Source organism: Cyanistes caeruleus, chromosome 11 (genome assembly GCF_971803275.1).
Source record: "Cyanistes caeruleus chromosome 11, bCyaCae1.hap1.1, whole genome shotgun sequence".
Taxonomy (NCBI): domain Eukaryota; kingdom Metazoa; phylum Chordata; class Aves; order Passeriformes; family Paridae; genus Cyanistes; species Cyanistes caeruleus.
This window is the reverse complement of record NC_141711.1, coordinates 11,233,119-11,260,700: the sequence shown is the minus strand read 5'-3', so window position 1 is coordinate 11,260,700 and position 27,582 is coordinate 11,233,119. Positions and strand designations below refer to the sequence as shown.

General features: G+C 42.7%; 1 protein-coding gene and 1 long non-coding RNA gene across 6 annotated transcripts in view; one reads left to right on the top strand and one right to left on the bottom strand.

The window, feature by feature from the left end:
- Positions 1–27,582, top strand: part of MGLL (monoglyceride lipase) — a 109,131-nt gene that overhangs the window by 37,717 nt on the left and 43,832 nt on the right. For 2 of the 5 annotated variants that reach the window (XM_023935339.2, XM_023935338.2), the window contains one exon: positions 10,513–10,651. In XM_023935339.2, coding sequence (XP_023791107.1) covers positions 10,513–10,651 — 139 coding nt within the window. The other 3 variants (XM_086845266.1, XM_086845267.1, XM_086845268.1) reach the window with 3 other exon arrangements.
- Positions 17,329–18,074, bottom strand: LOC111935077 (uncharacterized). The gene is made up of 3 exons (XR_015274793.1): positions 17,844–18,074; positions 17,664–17,724; positions 17,329–17,545 (listed from the first exon to the last, which is right to left on the bottom strand). It is a non-coding gene; the product is annotated as an uncharacterized LOC111935077 (long non-coding RNA).

The window sequence follows — 27,582 nt, the reverse complement described above, 5'->3', positions numbered from 1 at the left end:
TGAAAGCCCAAATGTTCCCTATCTTGCTGCCAAATTCTCTGCCTCAATCCAAATGGCTTTTACAATACGGTTGGATATTGTCTGGTGAAAAAAATCCCCTCAGATTGATTGATAATTAAAAATATATTTGATCATCAGATAGATAAGAACGGCCGAGGGGTGCTGTGCTGAATGAATCATTCATGCTCACATATTTCAAAACAGAAGGATATCTTTCTGATCTTAATGGAGTTGCCCCAGAAATCCTTAATTGTTACAGAACATATTGCTGAAGAGATTTGAAACTGGGCGCAGAGGAGGAGGCAGATGAGCCCCAGCAGAGATCTGCACTGCCGGGTGCCGTCTGGGGAACGTGTCTGGCTGCCTGCAGAGGGAGGCTTTGGGCTCCAGCAGACATCACTGGCTTGGTCTCAACCCTGTCTCATTCCAGACTGAGCCCCACAAAACTAATGGCTAGGGATTTGTCCTTGTTTTAAACCAAAGCATAGCTGCTGCTGTAATCCCATCCCTGCAAGTGCTGGGGCACTAAGCAGAGGTCTCGGGATGGGATTGAGGCTACATGTGTTGGTCAGTGCTTCTTGAACACATTTCACAGCTCAGGAGGGAAAGAGGGACTCTCCAGCTTAGGAGTGGAATGTTACAGCTTCCCATCTGCTGTCCTCTTCCTCAAACCTCCCAAGGTCTAGGAATGATGGAGCTTCACGTAGATATCTCCATCCAGGAGCTGTCCTTCCTCTTGCGTCTGAAAGTGTAGCATCTCCAGACCTTAGTTTCCATTTAAAAACTTACTGTAACTCCAGCTAAGGTTCAGTAATGTACCCAAAAAAGTCAACAAGTGAAATTAAACAGGTGCTGGTGTCAGAACATGATACTGTGGGCAAGATGGGGATCAGGAATCCCCTCCAGTGGGTCTGCAACAGGAACATGAACTGACATTGGGTCCACAGCAGCTGCAGATGCCACTGACTCCACAGCACAAACGAAACCACAGGCACCTTTGCTACATGACAGTCAGCAACTGTAGCCAAGATACAAAGATAACTTGTGTTGGAGGAAACAGGATGAGGTTTGGGCCCATGAACTCTCAGATACTGTAACTTTTGATGTTATTAACAGTACATGCTACAAATTTACAATAAGATAAATAAGGGGGTGTTGGTGGCCTTGGGGATTGAAGACAAGTCTCTAAAGCATATGAAGCTCTGGTAACCATCCCTTCGTGTCCTGAGATTGTCCAGGAAGCATTGCCATCTTATATAGGAGATGCTTTGGGATGCTTTGTCCCATTTTTCACTGCAATGCTTTTCATTTGACTTCTCCTTTCTGTGTACCCCTAGGTCAATTACCACGTGCATTAATTCAGCCTAGGAGAAAAAACAGTGAGTGCATTTTCCTGCCCTAGAAGGTATAAAGTAATTGGAGCAGACACTGTAAAAATTAAATAACTGAGAGGGAACAATTATGAACCAGATGCAAACAGTAATGAATCTGTTGCTTAGTACAAATAGGTCACATGTGATTTCATGGTATTAGGGCACAACACTGAGCATAACTGGGCCCTAGTTCTGTTGGTCACCCTGTGCTATCACAATAAAAGAACACCCCCAGGAGCTAGCAGTGTATTTGGGATAAGGTTCCTGCAAGACATCAAGATCCTGCCTAACACCTATACCAGGATGGCAGAGTATCTGCTACAGCTCCTTTGTTGTTCCATAGCACAATGCTTTATTTTTTCTGTAATGTGTATTTCACACTAGGGATATTTTTTATTTTCTCTGGTACTATTTCTGCTTTGCATCAGTGTGAGCAAGAGCAGGATCAGGCCTCCAGTTAAATAACTAATGTAACTGTTTTGCTGAAGCAGCTTCCTGGCTGGGAAATGAATCCAGTCAGCTGTGGATAACAAGCCCCAGTAATAGAGATTTCAAAGATTTCATACATTAATTTTCTTTCTTAATATTTGAAGAGTTACTTTTCTTACAAAATCTGTTAGGCAGATGTTAGGAAGTAATTACTGTACATGAATCAGAAAGAGAATGCACATCTTACATTGAACATGAGTGGACTGAGTAAAGAAACTGACGGTAGATGAAAAAGAAAGCTAAAACATATCTGAGTGAAATATGCCAGAATTTTCCTCAGGATTATAAGGAGCACGAGGCAAGCTCCTCTCATGAGCCGTGTGTTCATTGTCTTTCCAAAATAAGCAGCCCACTGCTTTATTTATCAACAGCAGAACTATTGAGAGAAATTGGCCCTGGCTGGGCAGGAAGAGTTCCCATCAACACCTAACATCTAATTGCCATCCAGACAAATGCATCAGTTTCCAGTGTGGTGGACAGAACACAAACATCACAGAACCAAAATACTCTCAAGTATCCCAAAAAGTCCTTAAATCATGGAGCACATAGATATGGCCGATAGGACTGATTATATCGGTTTAACTCTTGCCTACATGTACAGATTTATTCTAATTTTTATGTATAAATACAAACAATCTTCAAGTGATGGTATCAGGAGTAACAACCCCAGAACAATAGGATAGAAAGCAAAACTGTATGGAAAATGTTGCCCTGAAGAATGCAGTTGTCCAGGCTGTGGTTTTGTCCAGGCCACAATACCCCATATATTTACAAACCTGGGCAATCTTCAATGGCTGAAAAAGTTGCTGCTTCCACTGTACACAGAGCTCTGATGGATAGATTTTGAGATGAGGTGGGAGTTAGTAATTGGGTAAACAAAATCAGAAGCATTAAGAATGGATTCTGCCCTCAGCATGTCTCCAGCATTGAGCCCTACTTTTCTCTGCCTTGGTTTCTCCTATGTAAAATACAAAAATCATTCTTCCTTTCTGAAGTACTTTAAAATCTCAACTTCAAAGTACATTAGAGTTAAATAAAATATCTCCACAGCTGATTATAATAAAAATACTGTGTGTCTTTTTCCATCACTAGCAGTTAATGCCCTTCAGAGATGGGGTTTCTGTAATTACCTTTATGTCACAGTGTGGCTGGAGCAGCTGAGGCTGTAATCAAGGAAATGATTCACCTGTATCATGAAAGCTGCTGTAAGATCCTTTTTAGGGACATAAAACACCTTCAGATTGTGCTTATTGTCACACATACAGTCAATTTCATTCAAAATACAAATTTCACATCAGTAACTACAGCCTTCTAAATTCCATCCCAGAGTCTGTAACCTATAAACACCCTAAACAGAAATCTTACTGTCACAGTCAGCCCACTGTGACTCTGAGCAGGCATGGCAAAACAGAGGGATGGGAATGATGGAGTTACCTGAAGGACTTTAATGATGGTAAAATAACAAACCACAAAAACTGCACATTCTGGGGGCAAGCTCCCAAGACCCAGGGGCATGGCAAACTTAACAATATACAGGGGTGCCTCAGGGCAGGGGTCCAATGGCAAACACAGACCAGGGACAGGACCTTATATGTGACAGGTCCTGAACCAACTGAGAGCCAGAACCAGGAACATGGCCTGTTACAGAATGATCCCAGTAACATCCTAGTTTCCATCCTTTCAGTATCCCTCCTCCCAGCTCTCAGGTTTATGTCTTCTGTACAAGTCACCTGAGCTAAGCCACTATCCATCCCAGCCAATTCAGTTCCCATGTGTTACAAAGGAAGCCTTTAAAATTACAAATAAGACAGAATGTTCAATATTTAAAGTCTAATTTACAATATAGAACCTAATTTTGAGAAATGCTATGAAAGCATTGGGGTTGGGTGCATTTTAGAACAGCATTTGTCACAAAAAAAGAGCTTGAACATTTGGGTTGCCAAGGCAGAAACAAGCACCACAGACTCATTTTACCCTTATGGGGATTCATCAAGGTTGTGCAGTGCAGCTGTTGTCTTAGTAAAAGAAAGTATTGGCCCCTGGCTGAAGGAAACAGAAACATAATTATGTTATGATGAGCTAGAAAACGTGCAAAGAAAAATTGGAATGCAAAGCATGATAGATGATGCTTTGTCAATTGCAAAGGAAAAAGAAAAGCAAGCAGCACAATAACAATCCTTCTCCAGTCAATGCTTCCAGTGCAGCTACCAAAATGAAGCACTACTCTAACCATGGCAGGGTAGTGCTAGCTTTTGGCTATAGCATTTAGCCCTGGTGCAATAATGCTGGGTTTGTAGAGTGGATTATGCAGTCAGCCTTAGGAATAAAAGTGAGAAAAGAAATGGTCAGGTACTCCTCAAAACTAAGACCATAATTCCTGCTAGAGAAAATTTATATCTTACTCTGATTTTTATGCATATTAAAATTCAAAGGTTTGAACCTTGTCCTTCAGGTTCCTTTTGATTATGTTTTCTGCCCCCAAAACCTTTATTCTGCCAAGGTGACCAACATTTTATAAACATTACTGTGGCCATATGCAAGGCAATGCCATTCTGTAAAAAAAAAATCTTTAAGCTGTCTGTGCTCATATTGACAAGGTCAGGATTTCCCTTCAGGTGAACCACTGAAGTTCATTCTAGTGATATGAATAAATCCAGAGGGAAAATTGGACTAATTATATACCAGTACAGGAAACTTCTATTCAGAAATTGCAAAGCTAAAAAGAGACAAATGTCTAAAGAAAACCTCTAAATAAAGGTTAGAATGAATAAAAATAACCCAAACCAAGCCAGCTGAGGGTTTTCTGGTAGGGTTGCAATGCCCTTGTCCAGCAGAGCTGAGGCTGTGCCCTCTAGTGCCTGCAGAACTGAGCTGAGACACCACTGCTGAGCCTGTGCACTTCCAGACCTCTGGAAAACCCTGTTCTTTCCCAAGGCAGAGCTATTCTCAAGAAAAATGCTAGAATAACTCCATCAACATCCCTCTTATGGAAAAAAAACTCTAGGGTAGAATTTCCTCTCTCATTTTGAATTTCCTCTCTCATTTTGAATTTCCTGCCTTTGGAAGATGCCTTCCTCTTCATATGAAGAATGTCTCAGAATCTGGTATTGATAATCTTGTGGAGTTTTAATTAAAAAAAACCCAAACAACTGGAAACCAAATGAATTACCAACAAAATATATATTGCTTCTGTAATTAAAAACAACCAGTTCTCAAATTAGCATCTATGTAGGATAGGTAATCTTCCTTAATAATTAATAAAACATTAGTTTTAAAGGCTGAAACTGATATTCAATCACTGCATTTTTAAATGTATATTTTTTTTTAAAGTTAGGACTATTTTTACCACTAATTATTTTTATTTACATGGTAAAATTACTTAATTATTTGTCTATAGTTTACATCTAAGGGTATTAAACCACTTGTAGCTTAATCCAACAATTTTGTTCCGACTGACTGGGGAAGGTAAGATTACTGAGGGGCAACAAATTAGTGGAAGTAAATCAGTGGAAATTGCAAACAATTTCTGTGATACTCATGTATTCCCTGTGCTTACCCTTCAACCTTTCTCCATTTCATACTAATTTGTGAGAAGGTCCATGAGGCTGTAGAATTTTGCAGAACAATCTTGAGCCACTTATAATTCCTCTTGTCATTGTTAAGATCAACCTGATCAATACAATATTTTCCTGTAGTATTTCCTTCCTCAGCCTGGTTTGCATGATACCAAGCTTCTTTTCTGGCTGCAAGACATTAAAATAGATATTTTACAGGAAAATGGGAACAATTCATCTCAGCCCCCACTCCTGCCCCCATACATGTCTTATTCAGGAATAGAAACAGGAAGGCAAAGGCAGATTACAGAAATAAGTAAAGGTGAATGACTGGACTCCATCTAGGAATTAAATAGGAATTTTTTTAAAAAAAGAACAAAAAACAAACCAGCCAAAGAGAAGAGCAAATCCAAATTAATTACTCTAAACTGACAGCTTTAGTGGCATTGGCTTCTTTGCTTTTCACTTGATTCCAATTCTTCCTCTTCATGCTTCATTTCCCATCATTTCCCACATGTTCACTTGCTTGTGCTGTCTGTTGCTCTCTCCAGCTGCTCCCTGACTACTATAACTTCCAGCATTTTTCTAGTTTTGCAGCAAATTCTTCCATAACCACATACTCCTAATATATTTTGTTATTCTGTCCTCCTCCTCTGAAATATTTTTTCTCTTTCTTGTCAGCAAAAGTTCACTTTGTGGTCCTGGTGAGCAGAATCCCAAATGGTTTAGCACACACAGCCTATCAAATCTACTTCTCTAACAAAACCACTACTTTACAGTTTAGGAACATGGTGTTGTCAACAAGAGCAGGAAGATCTCATACAGTCTATTTACCTTTGCATGCCAACAGGATGGGATCCATTAAAAATTCATTTTGGGAACAAAAGCCTAACTGCAAAGAAAGCCCTTGTTCCTTGTTCCCTTACCCTACTGTCAGAGCTACACATCAGCCTGCTGTGCTCTCTCCCATCATCCTACTCCTCCTCTTCTCTTCTCTTCTCTTCTCTTCTCTTCTCTTCTCTTCTCTTCTCTTCTCTTCTCTTCTCTTCTCTTCTCTTCTCTTCTCTTCTCTTCTCTTCTCTTCTCTTCTCTTCTCTTCTCTTCTCTTCTCTTCTCTTCTCTTCTCTTCTCTTCTCTTCTCTTCTCTTCTCTTCTCTTCTCTTCTCTTCTCTTCTCTTCTCTTCTCTTCTCTTCTCTTCTCTTCTCTTCTCATCTCATCTCATCTCATCTCATCTCATCTCATCTCATCTCTTCTTTCTCTCCACTTGCTGTGATATCAAGTTTCATTACATGTATTTACTCTGTCCTTCCAGCAATTGATCCATTTCCTAAAATATTCCTTGTCTGGAAGTGCACCCCTTTTCTCTGTACTCCTGTGCATACCTTGGGGGTCAATGGAGACACTTAAATTAAGCAGAGCCCAACCTTTAATAAACAAAACATCCTTTCCTGCAAGGATTGAGTAATTGCTGAGTTAGTGTAAAGATTCTTCAAGTGTGAATCTATTCTTTTATTACAAGTTGATTTAGCTTAAACTCCATTTCTGAAACGTATTTCACTCTACCAATACAAGAGAAGATGTTACAGTCTCATAAATACTGCATGCTCAGGCATCCCTTTGATTTCTCACAGGGAGCCAGTATGCAGTAATTGCTAGCTGAAGCCCGCTGTGTAGTCTGGGTATTAGGTACACAAATTCCCCAGCCCCAATCCAGTTTTCTCTGGTGACGTTTCATGCACAGCTTAAACTCTGCAGAATAATAAAGCAACAAGTCAGCAGTTGCTCCACATTCATTTTTGTGTGGTTAACATTGAGGTGGGGAAGTGTGTGTTACCCATGGAAAGAAATGTCCTCAGATTCCTGGGCTCTTAGGGAAGTTAGCGAGAAGGGAAGGAGAAGGTTGATTCTTCACTCCAGTGCTGTGGTGAGGATCTGGCCTGCAGAGCAGGCAGGCTCCACCGCAGTTATGCTGCCTCCAATTTTAGCTACACTGAGGTTAACAGGGTATCAAGGGAATCATATATCTGGACTGACCAGGGCAGGCTCTCAAAGCCAGGATCTCGCCCTTGTGTCCCAACAAAGGTCATTTTCCTTGAGATGCTATTTTTATCCAGAAGTTTAAAAAGAGATTTTTTCCTCAACTCCCTCCACCCCTCTGTGGCCCTGGGAACTCTGATATTCCCGGAACCACAACAGGAGAGGAGCCTGTTCCTGGCATCAGATTTCATGGATGGCTGTATGGAACCAGCAAAGTGTTCCTGGCAGATAAATCCTGAGCAGGGCAAGATGCTTCTTTCCTTCTTTCTTCTCTTCTTAATCCAGTTATTATGGGATCTGTATCATTTAAATAATTATATATGTCCTTGTTTCTACTAACTCTGGAGCTGGCTGGTGATAGCACTTTAATTCCATCCATTCATGCTTAGATCATAACTGGCCTAGCAAACGGTACAGCTCCAGGTACAGCTCCCAGGGCTCTGCTTAAGAGCCATCTGACCTAAATCTCACTCACTGTAAACAACCATAAATGTTGGTTTTGTTTATTCTTTTCCAAACAACAGCAGTTACAGGAACATGTAATTTCGCTTTTGCCATTTATAACTAACACCCCCCCTAGGCATTTAATATAAATGAGACTGAAAGATGAATAAAATAAAATCTGGCTTTGATTTCCTTTTTATTTTTATATGGCTCATCTCTGAGGTTTTGCATTTATTGTTATTAGTGTTAGCATGTATTTCTTTCCTTTCCTCAGCCTTTGTTCACAGATTTGCACTTGATAAGAATGTTGCCTTACTTTAGAAATAAGGTTAATAGCTGCCTCTTCTTAGAAAGGCTTGAGGCCTCTAAGCATATGTAGGCATGTAAAACTGAAAGGAGCTGGTGAAATGTAAACGGTATGAATCTGTGCTCAATAAATGCTAAGCACTTAGCAGTATTAAATGACAAAATTCTGTGTTGGGATGCCTTTAAGCTGGGGAGCTATTTTGGTTTCAAGGAACCTTGCTGTGACAATTTTTATAAGCAAGTATCATATACCACCAAATAGATCTCACATTACAGAGTAGCTGCATGTGTATGGCATATTATCGATAGTGATATTATGATTTATGTGAGTATAAATCATATTCTGTGCTTATAAATGGCCTTTACCCTGAATGAAGGTGCAAAGCTTGGGTGCTTCTCTGAACCAGTGTCTGCGAGATCTCCCCGGCATGGCTTCAAAGCCTGAAGAGATGCACGTTAAACGCAAAAGCGAAGTTTGGTGCTGGGATCCCAAGGAGCGGTCCGGACCGGGATGCCCAGGAGGCGGCACGGCTCCACGATGTCCTCTGTCTGAAATCCTGCTGGAGCAGCCGCCCCCGGGGTGTCTCGGCTGTCCCCCAGCCCGCATTAGCTCAGCGGCCGGCCCTGTGGCCGGCTCCCGGTGCGGGGATGCTGGAGCTCGCCCTGAGCTCGGCAGGGCGGCGGGTCCCCCTCGGGCGGGCACCGGGGCTGGGGGCACCGTGCCTCCCCCTCCCCGGGGCCAGGGGGCACCGCGGGGCTCCCCCGCTGCCGCCCAGCCCAGCCCAGCCCAGCCCAGCCCAGCCCAGCCCAGCCCAGCCCGCCCCTCCATCCATCCTTTCATCCATCCATCCGTGCGTGCATGCATCCTCCATCCATCCATCCATCCAGCCGCCCTCCCACCGCCCTTCCGCCGCCGTGTCCCTGCTCTCCGGGAGCAGCCCGTGCGCACCGTGCGGTGGAGCCACCGCGCTCGGCTCCGCGGGCGGCTCGGGGCAGCCGCGGCCGGAGGATGCGTGTGCAGGGCTGGCGACCTGGCATCGCGTCGGTGCTTGGATCCTCCCTCCTCCTCCTTCTCCTCCTCCTCCTCCTCCCCTCCCTGCCGCTCCCCGCCTGGCAGCGCGGGGCTGGGGAAGTTGCGCTTACACGAGAGATGGCTTCGCAGCGGGGATCGCTTTGAGAAAAGGTCTCCCCCTCCCTCGCCTCCCCCCGTCGCCGCGGCCTCCGAACTGTAAGTGGCAGGAAGGAAGTAAAGTTGCAAACAACCTGCCGCGGCAGGAACTTTGTGAGCTGCTCCAGCTGCATGTGTTCAAGGTGCCTTTGATGTACGTGCAGCAGCTTCTGGAAAGTGGACTGCAGCTTTCCCACCCGCCAGCCCTCCCTCTCCCCATCCCTTCCCAGCCTCCCCTCCCACCACCGCCACTTCAGCCCGCACACACGCAATTTGTTTGAGAAGGAAAAAAAAAAAAAAAAGTGATGAACGAGAAGTGGTGAATTCCCCGAGCGACTTTCCTGAGAGAGCGAGCGAGGCGGGCAGAGGAGCCGGGCGAGCCCCGCGCAGCGCCGGGAGGGACCCGCCGGGAGCCGCGGGGCTGCCGGGCTGTGAAGGCGGCTCCGCAGAGAGATGCAAAAAGCCTCAGCTGCTTGCGTTTGATTTGCGATGCCGGCTCCTCACTAGAATGCAAACCCTTGCACAGGATGAAAACAGGTTTGTGGCAAATTCTCCTGGAAATGTTTCGCTCCCCGCCGTCGCCACCTTCCTGTCTGAGATGTCAGAGAAGATCTTTACGATGACACGGTGGCAGATACCTCTGCTGTGTACCCTCCAGTGTTCTTTGGAGATGTTCCGCCAGATAAATCTTTTATGCAGCTGTCCTTTCATATCTGTAGCGATCGCTGCATAATTTGCTCTTGATTGCAGTTAAAATATTCTCTTTAGGATCCGTTTCACAAAACGATGCAAAAAAACTCAGATGGGAGAAGTGTGGAATAGAAGGCTGGAAATGAAGTACTGATGGTGGATTGATTTTCCCTTCTTCTTTATCCACCCCCCGCCCCCCCCCCCCCCCCCCCCATCCAATGCTCTACCTCTAAATGTAAGCCTTTTCTGGACAAAAAAGTGTGCTGTATTTCTGTTTTGAAGCAGTGATTTTGGGGGCTCTTTGGCTGGAGTTTTGGGAGCACCCTCCCATCAGTGGTGCTTGCCCTACTGATTGACTTCCTTGAGTGTCTGTGGCTGCCAAGCCCATCAGCTTTTTTCTTATCTTTGCCTGTTTTTAAAGTATGTCTTGTTTCTTCTAACACTTTGCAGGTCATTCTTCCAGAATGCCAGAGGAAAGTTCGCCAAAGCGGAGTCCTCAAAACATCCCATACAAGGATCTGCCCCATATCATCAATGCTGATGGGCAGTATCTCTTCTGCAGGTATTGGAAGCCAGCAGCATCTCCCAGGTGAGCACTTTCAACATGTCCTTTCTACCATCACTACGTATGACTCTGTAAATGCAATTATTATTATTATTATTTGTAGCTTGACTGGCATTACAGGGCCATGTACATGGACCTTTATAGAGCCCCTAAGAGAGCTTTCTCTCAACTGAGAAAGTCCCTACTGTAAAGATTGAATTCTCCAAACCTTTACTTGCTTGAGGCAGCCTTGCTGATACAAAACATGGAGTTACTGTCGTTCCATGCACAGCTGCCTTGGCTGGCAGTTCAATATTCAACATTCTACCAAGTGGCTCTGGCAGGTGGCTGCTGCCGACCAGCAGGAAACAACTATCCCCAAACTCACAGCACAGGCAGTCAGGCAGGACAGGGATACAGGCTCTGGGATGTTCACTCTTTCTGATTTTCTCTGTGTCAACAAACTTAACATCAGCATCTGAGTTCAGGTTCAGTAGTAATAGCAGGGCAACAGGCAGAATGTTTGACTGCATTGCTTTTTGACCGGTTTTAAATTATTTATACTTGGTAAATGATTCAGGGAGCTCTCTCACTGGCAATTGCAATTTCAAAACTGACCTGTGTAATAAACACAGACAAAGAATCAGATAGAGATTTTTTTCTAATATTTTTGTCATCATTTAAATAATATCTTTAATAGTTTTCTGTGCTAATTATTATGCTGTGGCTCCCATAGTTATGATCTTTCTTCTTTCAGTATCCGCTGGCTTGGCATGTATTTGTGCTGCCACTAGTTATATAGGTATCTACTTCATAAAAATCTGGGTATTGTTTAATTGTTTTCTTTCTCTGCAAGCCAAAAGGAAGAGCTGTGTTGATTTTATACAGCTAGAAAACAGTCACAGGAAAAAGTTGTTCAGTCTGTTGTAGGGAGCTAAACTTTATCCTGACGACCCAACAGGTTAGACACCATTCTTTGCCCAAACCAGCCTGCAACTGCTCTGAAGGAGGGATATGGGTCCAAGCTAGCTGGCTTTGGGGTTTATGCCTTCAAAACTAAGGGACAATGGGAATAACACAGGGCTGGGTTAGCACACAGGTAATACAGAGGGTGGGCAAGCACCAAAATATACTGTCCCCAGAGGAGAGGACAGTGCAGCCACCCCACCATAGCTCCATTGCACAGGCTGGGCTGTAGGACAGAGGTCTGGTTCAAGGTCTCCTGGTCTACAGAGCATTTTATAGTTGCTTCTACTTGCTGCCTTTCAGAAAGGAGGAAAGTTTTTGGCACTGATGCATTACATAGACTTTGCACCAACCTGAAGATTGCCTTTACGGAAAAATAATGCTATAAAATTAAGGTTCTACAGTGAAACCAGGCTGAGTTGTATTATAGTGGTAATGAATTATTAACTACCCATAACATTCATCACCCAGTTGTGGAACTGCTTTTTTATCACATTTCATTTCTTATCAAATTAGTAGTGGGTGGATGTGTCTTTGTTCCAGAAACAATAAGGAGCTGAGAGTGAAAACTTGGTGTCTAAGTCCTCTGGGTAGTTAATATTTTTTTAGTGGTCTGTGCACCAAGCAGTTAATTAAGAGTGAACTTGTCCTAGTTTTGTGACAAGAAAAGTGGATGGATCAGTGTTGCTCATTTACAAGGAGCTCCTGAGTGTGTGTTTGCATGTTTGTGTGTAAGGAGGGGGCGTATTGTTTATTATTAGCTCCTCGTGAATTGTTATATGAGAGAGATGGTAAGTGACTGAATAACAAGTCAGTGCCTGGATCCTGCAATCAAGAATGCTCTTGAAGTGCTTTTATAGGCAAACCAAAAATACATTATTTTGCCCCCTTTCACTTTACATAAGCTCTGCTTTTCTTCTTCCTATGTAGAAGCTCAGGAACTTTTATCTAATTTTAAATGTTCAGCAAAACTGATCTCTCTGTATATATGTGTAGGGAGAGAAAGAGAGACACCTCAGGGGACTTTTACAGGCCTGTTACAATTTATTTCAAATACTGAAAGCAGTTCTTTCAATCTTCTAACTCGATTGTTGATTCAGGTTCAAATCTTAACACTAATGAATGATGCTATAATCGTCAAACGGTGGGATCTTTCATTGATCCATTATGTGCCTAATCCCAGCTAGAGCTGTAGAAATACCTCTTCACTGCAGATGCCCAAAGACTATCAGTGACTTGTCTTCCATTAGAATAGAACTTATAGCCCTTGATCCCTCCCCCAGGGAGGGGGAAAACCCAGGATGTCTGCCAAAGGAAATATTAAAAAGTAGCTTTAGCCTGGGCTTGAAGAGCAGACAATGGCCAGGGAGTCTCTGAAAGTGGGGATGACTGACAGACATCACCCTTTGGAGCTGGTGCTTCTTTTTTATCTCCTTAAACAGGGGCATAAATGTGGATAAAAGTCTGTTGCAGATTAATGTGCTGTAGCTTAATAAAAAAAATAAAACCCAAAAACACCAAAAACTATTTTTTCAGGAAGATGGAGAAATTTTGTCAGGCTTTATTGCTTCATGCTCACAAATACCCAGGCTCTGATCCTGTGTGGTGTTGATCTGACTGATCAGCCCATACTGGTGCACATATGGAAGCTTTGTTGTAAGTGCCACTGAGGCCAAGGTTGTCCTGCCAGTGAAAGGCACCTATTGTGAGTTCCTCAGCAGGGTCTGCTTTGTTTCAGAGGGGGATTTAGGTGATTACTTCGAAGGAAGCTGACACACAAAGGCACTCAAATGTCATAATGATTAGATGGGGTAGATGGAGTAAGGAGTAATGGGACTAAGGAAGAAGAAAGACAATGTTTTCCACTTGTTTTTTTTTGCGTGGGAAGTCACCCAACAGCAGGGCTGGGGCCTGGGTGTCATCTTCTCTTGCTGCCTGCTGGCAGCAGTGCAGGTGCAGCTTCCCTGGCCAGCAGCCCTGCAAGCTGCCCAACTTGTTGAGCCAGTTCCATCTTAAAGTGTAATTAAGTGGTCTTGCTGAATGCAGCAGGGAAGAAAAAGCAGTATGTTCTGGTGTCGTTTTCATGTTTTGTGCCAACAGTAGGGTTTGTGGACCATGGAAATGGGTAACTCTTTGGCTCAAGTGCTCACTGCTGAATGCAACGCTTAAGAGCTATGCAAGGCATGGCATGTTCAGCACTGTGTAATGTTGTTTGGAGGAATTAAATCATTTTGAACCAAACAGGACTGATCTCATGCCTATAGCATGTCCCAGCAGCCAAAGAAACCCTACTTAATGGGAAAACAGTCATTGTGTAAACATAAACAGCTCCATGCAAGGCATAAACCTCTGCCTCCACCCTGAGCACTCTGAGACAAAATATGAGGTAACAGGAGGTGAGGAATTAAGAAACCATGTTCTGTTCCCAGATCTCAGACAAAGCTGCTAAGAATAGAGGCTGATGAGGAAAGGGAAGGAAAGTTAGGAGGAGAAGTCAAAACATTTCCTTTGAGGCCCCTGAAGGGCCTGGGGAACTTCAGAGGTGACCTTCTTCCTCTGTGGTCTGTATTGCCGTGGACTTTTCTGGATGCTTCCTCCATTCTTGTCACTGCCTAGATAAGCACAAGTAGTTTTTTTTCTGGGGCATTTTTAGCCCGTCTTCTTGACCCCAAGTAAAGCCTGTGAGATTTATTGACTCAGACTAATTTTTTCAAAGGTGCTCAGAGATGCAGCTGCCACTGAGTTCAGACAGAGCCTGTGTCTGAGCCTCTCCTGGTAGATCAGTCACTTTAAGCTGGGCACTTGAGACACCTGAAGCTAGAGGATGCACTTGAAAATGTGATTTCCAGACATCTATGGACCTGAGCTTCCTCAGTCACCAAAGAGAAACTTACCTGGCTAGTTAGCACGGTGCTTGATTGTCTCTCACAGGGTGGTGTGTAGGTGGACTTAGAGTTGCCAGTATCCACTGTGGTTCTCTGCCTGTGGGTCACAGAGGTGTTCCTGGCCATTGTTAATGCACACTGCCATAGGTTGGCTCAACTTTAGACATTGTCTGAGTAAACAATGCCTTTGTAAGAGTTCTTTCAGTTCTACACACTGAGATGTGTTTAAAAATACAAAATTAAACAAATAAAAAGCACACACTTCTCTATTTACTTTTAACCTTTCTTTTATTCTTTGAAGAATGCCTGCCATTCCTTCTGACTTGTCAGTAATGAAAGGCCAAGCCAATAAGGAGAAAACAGATTTCTCTGTTCCCCAAAGACTTTGCAGATGTGCCTGTGGTGCAGAAATACAAACTGCTTTTATATTTGAACCGGCCCTTAAATAGTGAATATTGCTTGATGGTTTTGGAATCCCATTACCAGAACTTCCATGTCATTTCCAGAAGAAGCAGCGCAGCTCCCAGCATGAGCAAATGACAAAATTGAATTTGACTTTCAGACCTTTCCAAAGTGAATGAATAAATAAATAAATAAGCCAAAGTGAAGTCAAAGCAAAAGAAATCAATTCACTGATTATAATGTCTTTAATTAGAGTGTATTGTGCTAGTCTCTAGAAATACTTAAAGCAGTTTCTAATTCAGTGTCATTCTTGAAGAACACTTTGTTTGTACTAAAGAGGTCAGCTTGAAATTAAAGCCAAATCTGTAGGATGCAAAGTGACTTATGTCAGCACAGTTTGCCATAGGATGAATTCAGCTCCCTCTGTTTTTCTGATCTCATCACACACACTGCAAAGGGAAATAACAATGATCATTGTCAAATCAGCATTCCAGGCTTTGCTTGCTGTATTGCTATTGCCTGAGTTTCTAAAGCATCCCTTCTTTTCATCAGCTGTGTATGTGTTCCTCTAATGCCTCTGTTATCTTTGCTCCATGTGACTGTCTTATTCACTGTCAATGGGGGCATCCTTTCATGATTCCTCATGTGGTTCCAGAGGATGGGCAAATTAGCAAACCAGCTTCATGTAAGAGGGTCTCTGACAGGCAGGGGAGCAGCTTTGGTTCTCACTGCAGATACTTCCAACAGGCTTCTTCAGTAGCACCATTTTTTTTTCAGTCTCCACAGGAATGTCCAACACTAGCAAATCTGCCTTGTATTCCACAAAACCCAAGGAAAAAGGTGAATAGCAAATGGAATAACAATTGTAATTAAACTGTCCTTTTTGCTCATTGCCCTGTTAAGATCTGCTTCTGAGCACAGGTGTACAACTTTGTGATATCAAATACAAATATGTATTTTGTCTGGGAACAAGGTGACTTCTGGAGTTCCCTGTTGTGAGTCTGTCCCAACAGAGTCTCAAAGTAGTAATATTTCATCCTGAACCTGAGAGCAGCAAAAAAAGCAAAATCAGTGTTGGTTCTGTGTGCCACCTGATGAATTTGAAACAATGCTGTCCAGCACAGTGAGTATAAGAAGGAGAGGTAGATATAGGAGAAAAAATAAAAAAGGTCTAGAGATAGTGTTGCAAAGATCATTTTTCTGCTCATTATTCTGCCAGAGACTGAAGCAAACCTGGCATCTGTAAAACAAACAGTTCATTTGCTTTTAATTGGAATACAAGTGTGATGATCAGTACTGGCTTTGTGCCATCACTTCAATGGATGCCCAAGTTGCTCACTCAGCTTTTAGAGATCTGCTGGTCCCTCCAAATGTCTTTATCCTGGGCAGACCCTCCAGTGACCTCTTCTTCAGCTCAACAAACTGGGAACGCTCTGAACCAGTTCTTTGTTGGTAGTGACACACAATAGCTGAAGCAACAACTCAGTCATCATATCAGGGTTCCAGAGCACTTTACTTCACTGCTATATGGAATATGTGGGTTTAGTGAAAATAATAAAAGAGCTGCACACAGTTCCTTGCTTCAAGTTCTTCAGCACTCTTGGAACATCCCTTGGGAGCACACAGCAGCTCTTTTAGATCACTGAAAATACATCTACAAGAAGTGGCTGGTACAGCTGTTCTGGCTGGAAGAGGGTATTTTTTCTAGATATCTGGAGCAGAGGAGTTGGCCTTGCAAGTTCCCTTCAGACTGCTGTGACTTGGTTCTTTGTTGAGCCAGGGTGAACATCTGATCTCTTTGTTCTTCTAGGGAAATTGCATTGTTCTAAGAGCAGTCCCTGCAGACTTGTTTGGCTGAGCTGCCTTCCCTAGGTTCAGGCGTGTCATTGTCCTAATGTGTTCCCACTTGAATGGAAGCCATCAGTGTTTGAAACCTCCTATTGTCCTTTATCCAAGAGATGTGACACAACCCTCATAGCAAATGGCTGATTATTCCAGGTATCCAAGGAGACAGTGTTGCATCTTGACCATGAGATTCCTAAAGATACACTTAGGCAGGTCCCTTACCTCATCCCACCCCAGTTATATCCTTAACTGCACCCAGCCATCCCTGTCCTGAACTCTAGAGCAGACATTCTGACGCTGTGTCAGTATGACTTATTATCCATAACAGGAAGGAAGGAAATTAGCAAACATCAGGGTAAGTAAAGTTTTTAGACATCATTAAAATTGTATCTCCTCTAGGGTTTCCTCTTGCAGACCTGTACCATTTCACTTATGTTAACTGAAAGAAAAATACTGGTACAGCAATCCCAAATACCAACCCTGGGCTAATCCCAACCATAAACATCTTCTAAAACAACCAGACTTGGGGGCAGACTGAGTGGTGATGGCAGAAGGGCATCCCCAAGCTGCCCAGACTGCCCAGACAGCGGTACCAAGGTGTGGCCTTGGAGCCAGCAAGGGAAGAGCTGGTGGAAGCTGTTCTGGTGGCCACAGAACTGCAGTCAGATTTACCCACCTCCAAGGATGCTCCTATGGGATATCCCCATTAGCAGGAGAGGGAACAGGTCTTGCTCTTGGTCTTTCTCTGCTTGGGAATGTGTTTGTTCCTCTTAGGCAGATGCAGTATGTTTGTATCTGAAGGGATTCACTCTTTCTGTAGCAGTTTTCAATGTCCCAGGACCTTCAGTAACACCAAACTTCATGAGTACTTCCACTGGCATGAAAGAGTCTCCCCTTCTGTGTCAGACACTGGCACTCCAGCCAGGAACCATCTTTGTTTCTGTTTGGCAGGAACTCACTTGATGATGGAAGCCTCTGAATCCTCCAGTACTGAGTGATGAGAAAGACAACTTACTAGACCTAGAGGGTTTAGTGTCAGAAAACAGAAAAAAGAAGTCAGTGATGAACAGAGAACAGGCAAAACATGGTCAAGACAGTCATTAGATAGAATAACCAGTGATTTACAGAATCAGACTTACAATTTCTCTGTACTTTTGTTTCCTTGTCCACAATTGCATGTAGTCATCCAGTCAAGTGATACAAATTGGGGCTGGAGTCTCTAGATGAAAGTTGCCAGAGAAAGTAAGTTATTCCTTGAGCAGCTAGTGGTTGAAGAAGGCTTGATGTTTCAAGAGAGATTTTAAATAAAGTCTACTAAGAGATGAATTAGTTGTTCTCTGCTGTTCTGCTACAAATAAATTGTCTCAGCAGCAACTGTTGAAAAGAAAGAAGAGGGGAAAAAGGGGGACAAAATACTGATGGCTGGGCTAAAGCCAAACATTCAGCAGTAACAGGATAATAATAGTTTGCTCCAATGTTGTGTACAGACAGGTAAGGAGAAAATGCACAAACTACTATAGATTTGGTATGCAAGAAAGATTGCTGATCTTTCTCAGACGTCTGTCTGAGCTGTGATAAATGGCTTGCTCTGTATGTTTTCTTTCTTCCTTGCTCAAGCTTGAACCTTGCAGAGTGAGGGAATAAGACCTAAATCATTGGCCTTTCTTTAGAACAGAATTTGGTTTAATTTGCTGTAGATGTCAGCAGGTTAGTTGGTTCACCAACAGACAAGATGAGCTTATTTTTATAATTTTTCAACATACTTTTAACTTTTATTTTCAAAACTATCTCAGTGGGCTTTCAAATTCAACTGTCAATTCCAGAAATCTGCAATGGTTTAATTTGCAGGGTGAAAGGAATGAGGAGTGACAAGGAAGCAGTAAGTAATTAAATTTCTGAAAGATAACATCTAGCTGACTTAATGGTTAAGCTTTTTCCTCATTTTTTCAATTTTATGTGAGAGATAGTCTACAATATTTGGAGCATTAAAATCTGTATTCTGAGCATCATTCATAATCTCATGTTATTAAAAAGACATTCAAGCAATCAGCATTCAGTCATCCTCTGATCCTCCCCAAACAAGGGGCACAGAGCATCTCAGCCCAGGTTGTCCTGAAAATGCACAGAGCATCTCTCCCACATTATTAGATGCCCATAAATTCATTAGGACTGAAAGATTTTTTTTAAATTGGCTTTTTTCTTTCCAGGTTAGCTGTGGCCCCATGCATGTAGCACAGGGAACCCATGGTGATATCTTAACTCTGCTGTTAAGCTCCTGCTGGCTGCTTTAGAGTCAGGTTTTACTCATGCTGTGTGTCCATCCTTGCCTCTGGCATGCTGTATTGCCACAGGAAAGGCTTTCTACCTCTGTGCTTCAGTTTATGTGGCAGTGGGAAGAAGGGTTGATCCTTGCTTGGGATGGGGTAATGGATCAGAGAATCTCTTGAGGTGCCACTCATTTCTGCCTTGTGTGACCTCTGCAAGCAGCCTGCTTGCACTATTTGTAAAGCATTTGGGGTTTTCTGTATGAGGAGTGTTGTAGAAAAGCCAGCTGCTGTTATTATTTATCCTGTTTATTTACTGGTCACATTTCTCAGAGCTGGGGAATGGAAAAAAACAAGCAATCAGCAGATTCACTGTTTACATTTCATTTTGCTTTCGGTGTTTGAATGCTGATTTGTTAAACACTATTCCTTCCTTTGAAGCCTATAATTTTGCATAGTGGAAACATTGCCTCATTCTTACACACAGGTGTACATTTCTCTTTTGAAGCATTATTTAAGGGTTCTGCCCATCAGAGGTTTGCTTCCTGCTGGGCACATTCTCCTCCACACCCTTCTCACACACACCCAGCTCTCACTCTTCCTTTGCCAGGAATCAAAGGAGTTGAAGCTGGCCTGGCTGGTGGGATTAATAACTGTGGTATTGAAAGTATTTGCTCTGGATATTGTTGAGATTTTCTAAAAATGGTCAGAAATATGTGGTATAGTCTCTGGTGAAGTGTTCCACATGAAACACAGCATTCCTGCAGCAGAATAACAGCTTGTGGTTTAAATAAATGTTGTTATTTCTGCTCAGCTGTAGGTGTACATGTATGTTTTGGTTCAGTGACTGCCAGATACTGTAAATGAGTATTGATTTCCTTTTCTATTTTAAGCTTTTCTGCAGAAAAGACATCCTACGTGCCTTTGGCTTTCTGTGCCTGTACCTAAAATGATTGCAGCCAAGGACTCATCTAACTAAATACTCTTTTTTATATTGTTACCACCCACCTTTATTCTAGTAGTTGCACCTCAAGTTGGACAGGTCCCCATTCACATTTTGGAGCTTAAGGCTGTTACATCTGTCCCTTTTTGAGAGCAAATCAACAAGGCAGTGATTAAAACTCATGGCAGGTAGGTTCCTTATTTGTGTTAGCATGGCAGCCCTCACTGCAAGAGGTAAAGCTACCTTGGTGTTAGAAATAAAATAACATTTTAGGAGCCAAGCCTACAGTAGCTAAAGCCTTTGGACACCCAGATTAGCTCATTGCAACCAAGAAATAACTTATATCGATTTGCCAACCATAGGCTGAAGTCTGTATCCAACTCTTAAGTCATCTGTAGGTAAATCATTGCTCCTCACCTGTTTCTAAAATACATTTCAAAACATGAATAAACATTTCAGCCTTTAAAGCTCCTGTTGCAGTGATCATGGTCTCAGCAGCATTCTATGTCTCATGTTTAACTGCTTATATTCAACTTTCCTTCCTACCTCAGGTCTACAGCAAACATGGAATAGTAAATTAATTGGAATGTGCTGAAAGCCTTGGCAAACGTTTTGCCTGTGACATTCCTAATTTCCCAGAGGACTAGCTGCTGATATTGATTTTGACAGAGCCTGTAAAGCCTCTTGCTGCAAAGATTCCTCTCATAGCTGGGCAAGGCTGAAGTGCAGCACTGGGATGTGCCAAGATTTCATTGGAAATTAATGTGTTTAATCTCAAAATATGTTAAAATATACATAAGCCCTTTACGATTAAGAAATCAATCCTTTAGTTTCTGCCTCTAAGTTTGTAAAATAATTCCACCCTAGGTTTTGGAAAATCAAGCGGAAAAACTTGGCAATTTAGAGACCCATGCTGCCTCTGACATCTGAACTTATAACAAGTGTGTCAGTTCATTAAGAATAAGTAATTAAGATCTCTGCCAACATAGAGGACTGCTGACAAAATTGGATCAGGAAGGTAAAAGTGAGGATGGGAAATTGACTCAGTGCAGGAAGTAATCAAGAGTTCCACATTAGGAGTGGAATTGCCTGGCCACAAACAGTGGTTATTATTTGGTCTAAGTATGTCAGGGACTTGAAGGCTTAAACCATTGCCATACAACTGGGAATTGCACAGTTAGTGCTTTATGGAAAAGATATAATAACATAATATCTTGACTTCACAGAGCAAGTAAAGTGTCATCTCCTTTCTTGCTCTTTTATTCACCCCTCTCTTCCTGGAAGGTGTCCTTGACCATCACAGGGGGGTTGGAATTAGGGGATCTTTAAGGTCCCTTTCAACACAAACCATTCTGTGATTCTAAAGCTAGTGAAGATTTTCCCATATAAACCCCAAATGCCTGATCAAAGTACTTCATTCATGCAGGAATAGCTAAGAAATGTTCTGATGCTCTTGTGCCAGGTGTGTGCTTTTCAGCCTCTTCCCTGCACAGGTGCTGGGCTGCTGAGCTGAATTCTTCCTGTAACACCTTTTTTGGTACTGCTGGTCATGAGCTGTCTGTACCATCCACTCCCTGAAATAGCAGCTTGAAACTGTAGGTGGTCAGAGTCATGGCTACAGCCTGACCCATGGAAAGAAACATTTTTAAGAACCATTGATTTGGAGGGGGATTGACTATGAAGAACCTCTGGTGCACCTGAGTTCAGACTACAAGTGATGTCCTGCATGAAAAATACCTTACAAAAGAATTGAGGTCAGAAGAAGTCTGCAGACTTTTCCTAGAGGACTTCAGCAAATGCCACTTAACATTTAGATGAAATATTCTCTGGAGTACTTGATTATTTGTCTCAAACCACAAGCCCTTCGTAACAAATATTTGAAAATAACCGAGCAAGCAGCATGTTCCTAAGGACTTAAACATTACCATGTACTTGTGTGGATCTAACCAGGGGGAATGGCTTTAGTAAATAAAATAATTTCCATCATTTGGAAGCTACAGAGGCATATCCAAAATGCTTTACCTCAATACAGGAATGCTGCTGTTTATTTCCATCTTCTGTGCTATGCCAAAAAATGAGATTAAATTGTCAATATGTGGCTGGGATGCCATGTAACAAGCATTCTTGCATGTCTTGAGCTCATTCCTTAATTAAGCACACCTTGTTCCTCTCTAGGAAGCTTCTCTTGAAGGGTTGAGTTGGATTTGTCAGGCTATGAACTTACAGCAGCAATTATGACTTGTCACTGGAACAGGTTCCAATGTTCTGAATATGCCAAGACTTCAAGGGAGCTCAGTAAAAAGGAACTGGTTTTTCACAGCTACTTTGAAACAGAGACATACTTTTATATAAAAAAAACCCTTTTTTTGCTCAGAGAGCAGATGCAGTGCTGAACTAGTTAGTAGTGCTCAGTTTAAGCAATAGTGACGGTGCAGAAGAAGCTTCTTGCCCTTCAACTGCAGTTTTCTCATGTTTGGAAAGGACAGCCCATCTCATTACACAGGCCTTTCTATTTTCAAGACTTTGGCTCACTAGGCAGTATCTGCATTTTGATTTCAAGAAGAAGCTGCTACACGACTGGCTAAACAGTCATTTTTGTCCCTTTGGAAATCATTAAACATTCAGTGCAAGTGAAGAGGAGAGTCTGTGAAAATTGTTCTTGCTCTTACTCCCTGTCTGTTGGTTCTCCATTGAGAATGGTGGCCCTGCAGCCATCACTCATCTGCAGTGGCTTTGCTTCCAAGTCAAAGTTAATTTTTAATAAAAGTAGCCAGAAGTATTTTACTTTTCCTGATTTCCAAGGGGATCTGTGCCAGAAACTCTTTTATTTCTTGGCATAGTCTCCCTCCACACTCTAAAGCTAATCTGAATAATTTGGGGGTGATTTCAGATTGACTTGAATTTTGCAGCTGATGTCTTCCATTTAAGCAGTGTTTTGCACAGTTTTTTTGCACAGACACTGACTACTTTGTGCATCTATCCCTGTAGCAACCCTTGGGGATTTTTCCTCCCTGGTAACCCTTGTACTGAGCAAGGGCTGAAGCACAGCAAAGCACTGGGATGTCCAGTTCCAGCATTCCTCCCAGTCAGGTTCTGGAGCAGTTCTGTCCCCCCCATCATCCCTTCCTCGGTCCTGTGTGTGTGGCAATGCCTACCCCTTGTCTTACTGGGAACAGAAATAATGATCCTTCTGTCAAGGCTTCCTGTGCTCTGTGGAAGGGCAGCAGCCACAGGAAAGCTCAGATCCAACCCTGGCTTGCCCAGGTCTCCAGGGATCTCGTCTGTCTTGCAGGTTCAGAGCAGCAGGTCTGGCAGTCAGTTCTGCCAAGGCAAATCCCATCTCTGATATCAGTGAGGAGTGTCTCCCTAGGGCATTCCATGTAACCCTAGAATCCCTCCTCCTCAGCTTTATCCAAGAAAGGGGTGGGAAGATCCAACCCATGAATTTTAAGCTACACACCAGGCATTTCACCCCTGATCTCTGCTTCATGTCCCCTAAAATATTACTTCAAAACTTCCTTGAAACTAAATACAGCTGATCCTAAATGTTGACTTTGCAGAGATTTACCCAGAGCTGTGCACTTGCAAGGACCCAATAATTCTTTCTCTCCCACCCCCACCTGAAATTTCCTTCCTCCCTTCTCCCTGTATTAGACCACTCATGAGTTATTCTCAGTGAGGGCCTGCTTTTTGAAAAACTACAATAAATCAGCTTAAACTATTTCTCCACATTGTTTTGTGCTGGCTCTAGCTGGATCCTGTTGAACCTTTTGTTATGAAATATATTTGTACTAACCAGTTCTGTCTCTGCTCTGCTGATTTATGATGTCTGCATTTTCTGAGGTGGTTGGAAAACATAGCTATGTTATTCCTTCTGAACATCATGGCACTTCTGAAATGTCCTCCTAATTCTGTTCTTGTGAGGAGCTGTGATTTTGGGATGGATGATGAGACCAGAGTAGCAAACATGTAGCAACAGGATTGCTTACAGGAGCAGGCACAGATTTCAAGACTGAGCCCTAAATCTCTATGGTGTAGGACAGCAAGATGGTGCTTAAATTAACAGTGCCTTCAGAGGGGCTTGCATGGGAACTTCCAAGCCTGAGGAAATGAGGAAATGAGGAAAGAAAGCAGGAAGTAGAGCTTGCTGAAGAGGCTTATTTTTTTAATTGCCTATTTAAGGTCTGGACAGGAATAAAGCTACTGATTCACTAGTCTAGATCAAACCACATCAAACACAAATGTACAGAACCCTCAACCCCCACAAGCTCTGTATAGTCAAGCAGAAGTTGTGTGTTGTGAGCATAGGGCAAGTTCCTTTGACATGTTCTTTCATGCATAGATGTTTTTCAAAGTTAAGCCCCGGAGATAAACTCCTCCAGATTCAGAGCTCTGCGAGGTGTCCGTGCCAATGCTGTATGGTCTGTGATTTTGAGAGAAGGTTGACTCAGCTCCATGCTATTGACATTCTGATTTGATTTTTCCCCTGAACTGGGAAGAATTGTGAGAGCTGCTAGAAAGAGGAGGCTCCCCAGAGCCTGGGTCTGCATAACAAAGCTGTGGGGCAGTAGGGCAGAGAATGCAAAAACCTGAGCAAGAGAGCAAGAAAAGCTCTCAGGTGTGATGCCTCCTTGAAACATGGATTGGAACTGGGAGAAAAGTCACTCCCTCTTGCACCTTCAAGGAGACATAACTCAGATGTTTCCCAGAGGCAGAAGGATGGCATGAAGAGACACACCTGACTCCATAAATATTCCTGTCTAACTAGGCTGAACTCATGGGTAACTGTGTAGGTCAAAGGCATGCATAACACGAGTGAAATTGCTGTAGCTTTTTGTAACCCCTACACATGGCCTAAGTTTTTTTTGGGGTTGTCTTGGGGCACAAATCACCTCCAGAAAAAAGAATGCAAAAACTGACTCAAAAAGCAGATACAGAGGCAACCCCTTTCCAAACTTTGGGTCTTACACTCAAAGCAAGAGGCTGAAGAACCCTCCAGAGAAAAGATCACCAATAGTGCAAAAAAAGTTTCTTTTTCATTATGTTTTCTTGTAAATTATTAGCTGGATTTTTTTTTTTTTTGTAATCTTTAAGCAAATACCAAGGATAGAAAATTAGATTGGCACTTAAACCTCTACAAATCTTATTATATGATAGATAGCTAATCCTCATGGTGAGGCCCATTTACCCAGCTAACACAAGAATGAACACCTTTCAGTGACTTTCCATTATAATATACTTGGGAAGCAAAATACACACATAACATTTTTAACACACTAAAAGATCTGTGAGCAACTATCCAGTTGCTTGTCCCGAAAGGTCAGCAGTTTTTGGTAAATAAAAGTAAATTTTTCAGCTACAAAGGAACTGATAAATCAGCTCAAACAATGCAACAAACTGCAGTACTTAAGCCAGTTATTTTTCTGGCAGCTTAGCTGGCTCAGAGCTTTGTCAGATAACTTTTAAAAATTACTTTAAGAATTTAGTGTCTGGAATTCAAAACTATGCAAGTCAGATGTTCTTTGTTAAAGCTGATCTGGTTCTGGTAACAACATCAGTAAGACCAAATGAAAAGCACAGTTGCCTAACATAGAATAACATGGTATTAGCTTTAATTGTGAGAGCTAGATTCAGGAAATCACTTCTGTGTGTGATTAAATCAGTCCTTATTCTGGACAGCATTTATAAATCCTTTTTTAACTTTCATCCTGTACTTTGAGAGTCCTGTTGACTTTCATGTGTTTAAGAAAGTTTCCTGAGGTTAAGGCAAGTACTTAAATATTATTCTGAAGAGGGATACTTTTGAATGGGGTGGAAAAGATTGCATTTTTCATATATGCAGTCATAGGAAACTTTTCTTCCGTTCTTTGGTTCAGCCCTAATGTTTTGGGTTATTTTCTGGCAATAAAAGAGTGTGAACAGGGTCCCAGAAAAATGGCTGTGTCCCCAGAGGACACATGATGTTAAAGTCACACCATCCTGCTTGCAACCTTCTTTGTCTAGTTCAGTTTCAACATGAATTTTGTTGAAAGCAAAGCAAGAACATGGGTGTTATGCCCAGCAGGACCCAAGCCCTGAGTGGTGTTTCAAGCCTGCAAAGTGTCAGCACAGCAGCTTTCTGGGTGTGTTTTCAGTGTATTTTTCTTCTGACAGCCTTGGTTTAAGAGGGCTTTTTCTCACGTGTGTAAGTCCACTACTGCAATTTATTTTTCCTAGAATTGTTCTCCTGAAGTTGACTGTGGAATTGCATCTCTGAATAATTGTCTTAGCCCTTGACAAGGCAATGCCAAAAAAGACAGCAAAAAAAGAAAGTGAGAACCCTTAAACCTGGTACTGCCTTTCTACCAAGAGCTGTAACCTAAAGCATGGCCCTGCCTTGCAAAGCTGCTGCAAAAAGTGAAATATTAGTGGATGTGAAGCTACAGTGAGAAATAGGGAAGGGCTGGACACAGCTAAAGCTTGGATCAGCTGGTGACCTCTCCAAGAGGCAGGACACAAAAACAGCGTGTGCCCATGGATCTGAGCTCTGTCCTGCAGCCTGGCCACCACAACTCCCACCCTCCCCAGCAAAGGACAGGGTGTTTGCAGGTGCATTGTATTACCTGTGGGTGTGCAGTGCTGTGTTTTACAAAGATCAACAGGCAGTGTAGGAGGTGATGCCAGTCAGGGGTCACCAGCACAGCGGAGATGTGGGAGCAGGGACAGGTCACGGGTGCATATCTCCTCCTCACAGAAGAGAACTAAATACAGCCAGTATTTAGTAGTTGATTTGAACAGCAAAGACAAATATTATTCTGCTTTCTTGTTGTAATAAGCAACTTCATCTGTTTGCCAAGCTGTGCAGTACCAGGAGATAGAAACCTGCAGTGAGGAGGGGGCAGGAGGAGGAGGAGGTGATAAAGGCTACGGGAAGGGCAGGAATCTGTGAAAACCATCTGTTGCTTTTGCAAACAGCAGTCAATAAAGTGGTTTCCTTTAATAGCCTGTAATTGTTGTTGCAGAGTTAGGTGAGAGCAAGGGCTCTTACTCCTGCTCAGCTGACACCTTGGCTTTGTGTGCAGATGCTGAGCACAGGGAGTCCAGCTGCTGTGAGCAGCTTTCTGAGCAGGGACCAAACCACTCTACTTCAAAATGTTCAGCAATCACGGCTCCCCCAGCCAAAACCAGCTGGAGCATCCAAAGATACACGAGCTTTCCCTGCCTGTGGTCAGAGACAAGAGAATTAGCAGGGATTCAGGCTCAGGTCACCTTCCAGAGAGCTTTGCAGGCTGTGCACAATGTTTTCTACCTGATATGTGTGAACTTCCAAGGATTTCAGCAGCACAACTGCAAAAGGTGGAGGTGAAGAAATTTCTCCCCACTGCCAGTTTGATACATGGCCACAGCACAAACCTTTTTAGAACAAAATTCTCTTTGAGACTGCTCAGAAAGGCACTGCAGTCCTGCAAAATCTCAAACACTGCAGGATCCATATTAATTTAAAATGACACTGTTGAAAGCAATCTCAGATATTCTGTTATTCCAACCATGGTGGTAAGGAAGGAGAAGGCAGTGACTTAAGAGCAGGGATATCTGCAAAAATGTTTACATACAGGAAAGAACTGCTGTCAGTCAATCTAATCATTTGTTGTATTTTCCTGTCAGCTTGCTAGGGATAATATGTTAAATCAT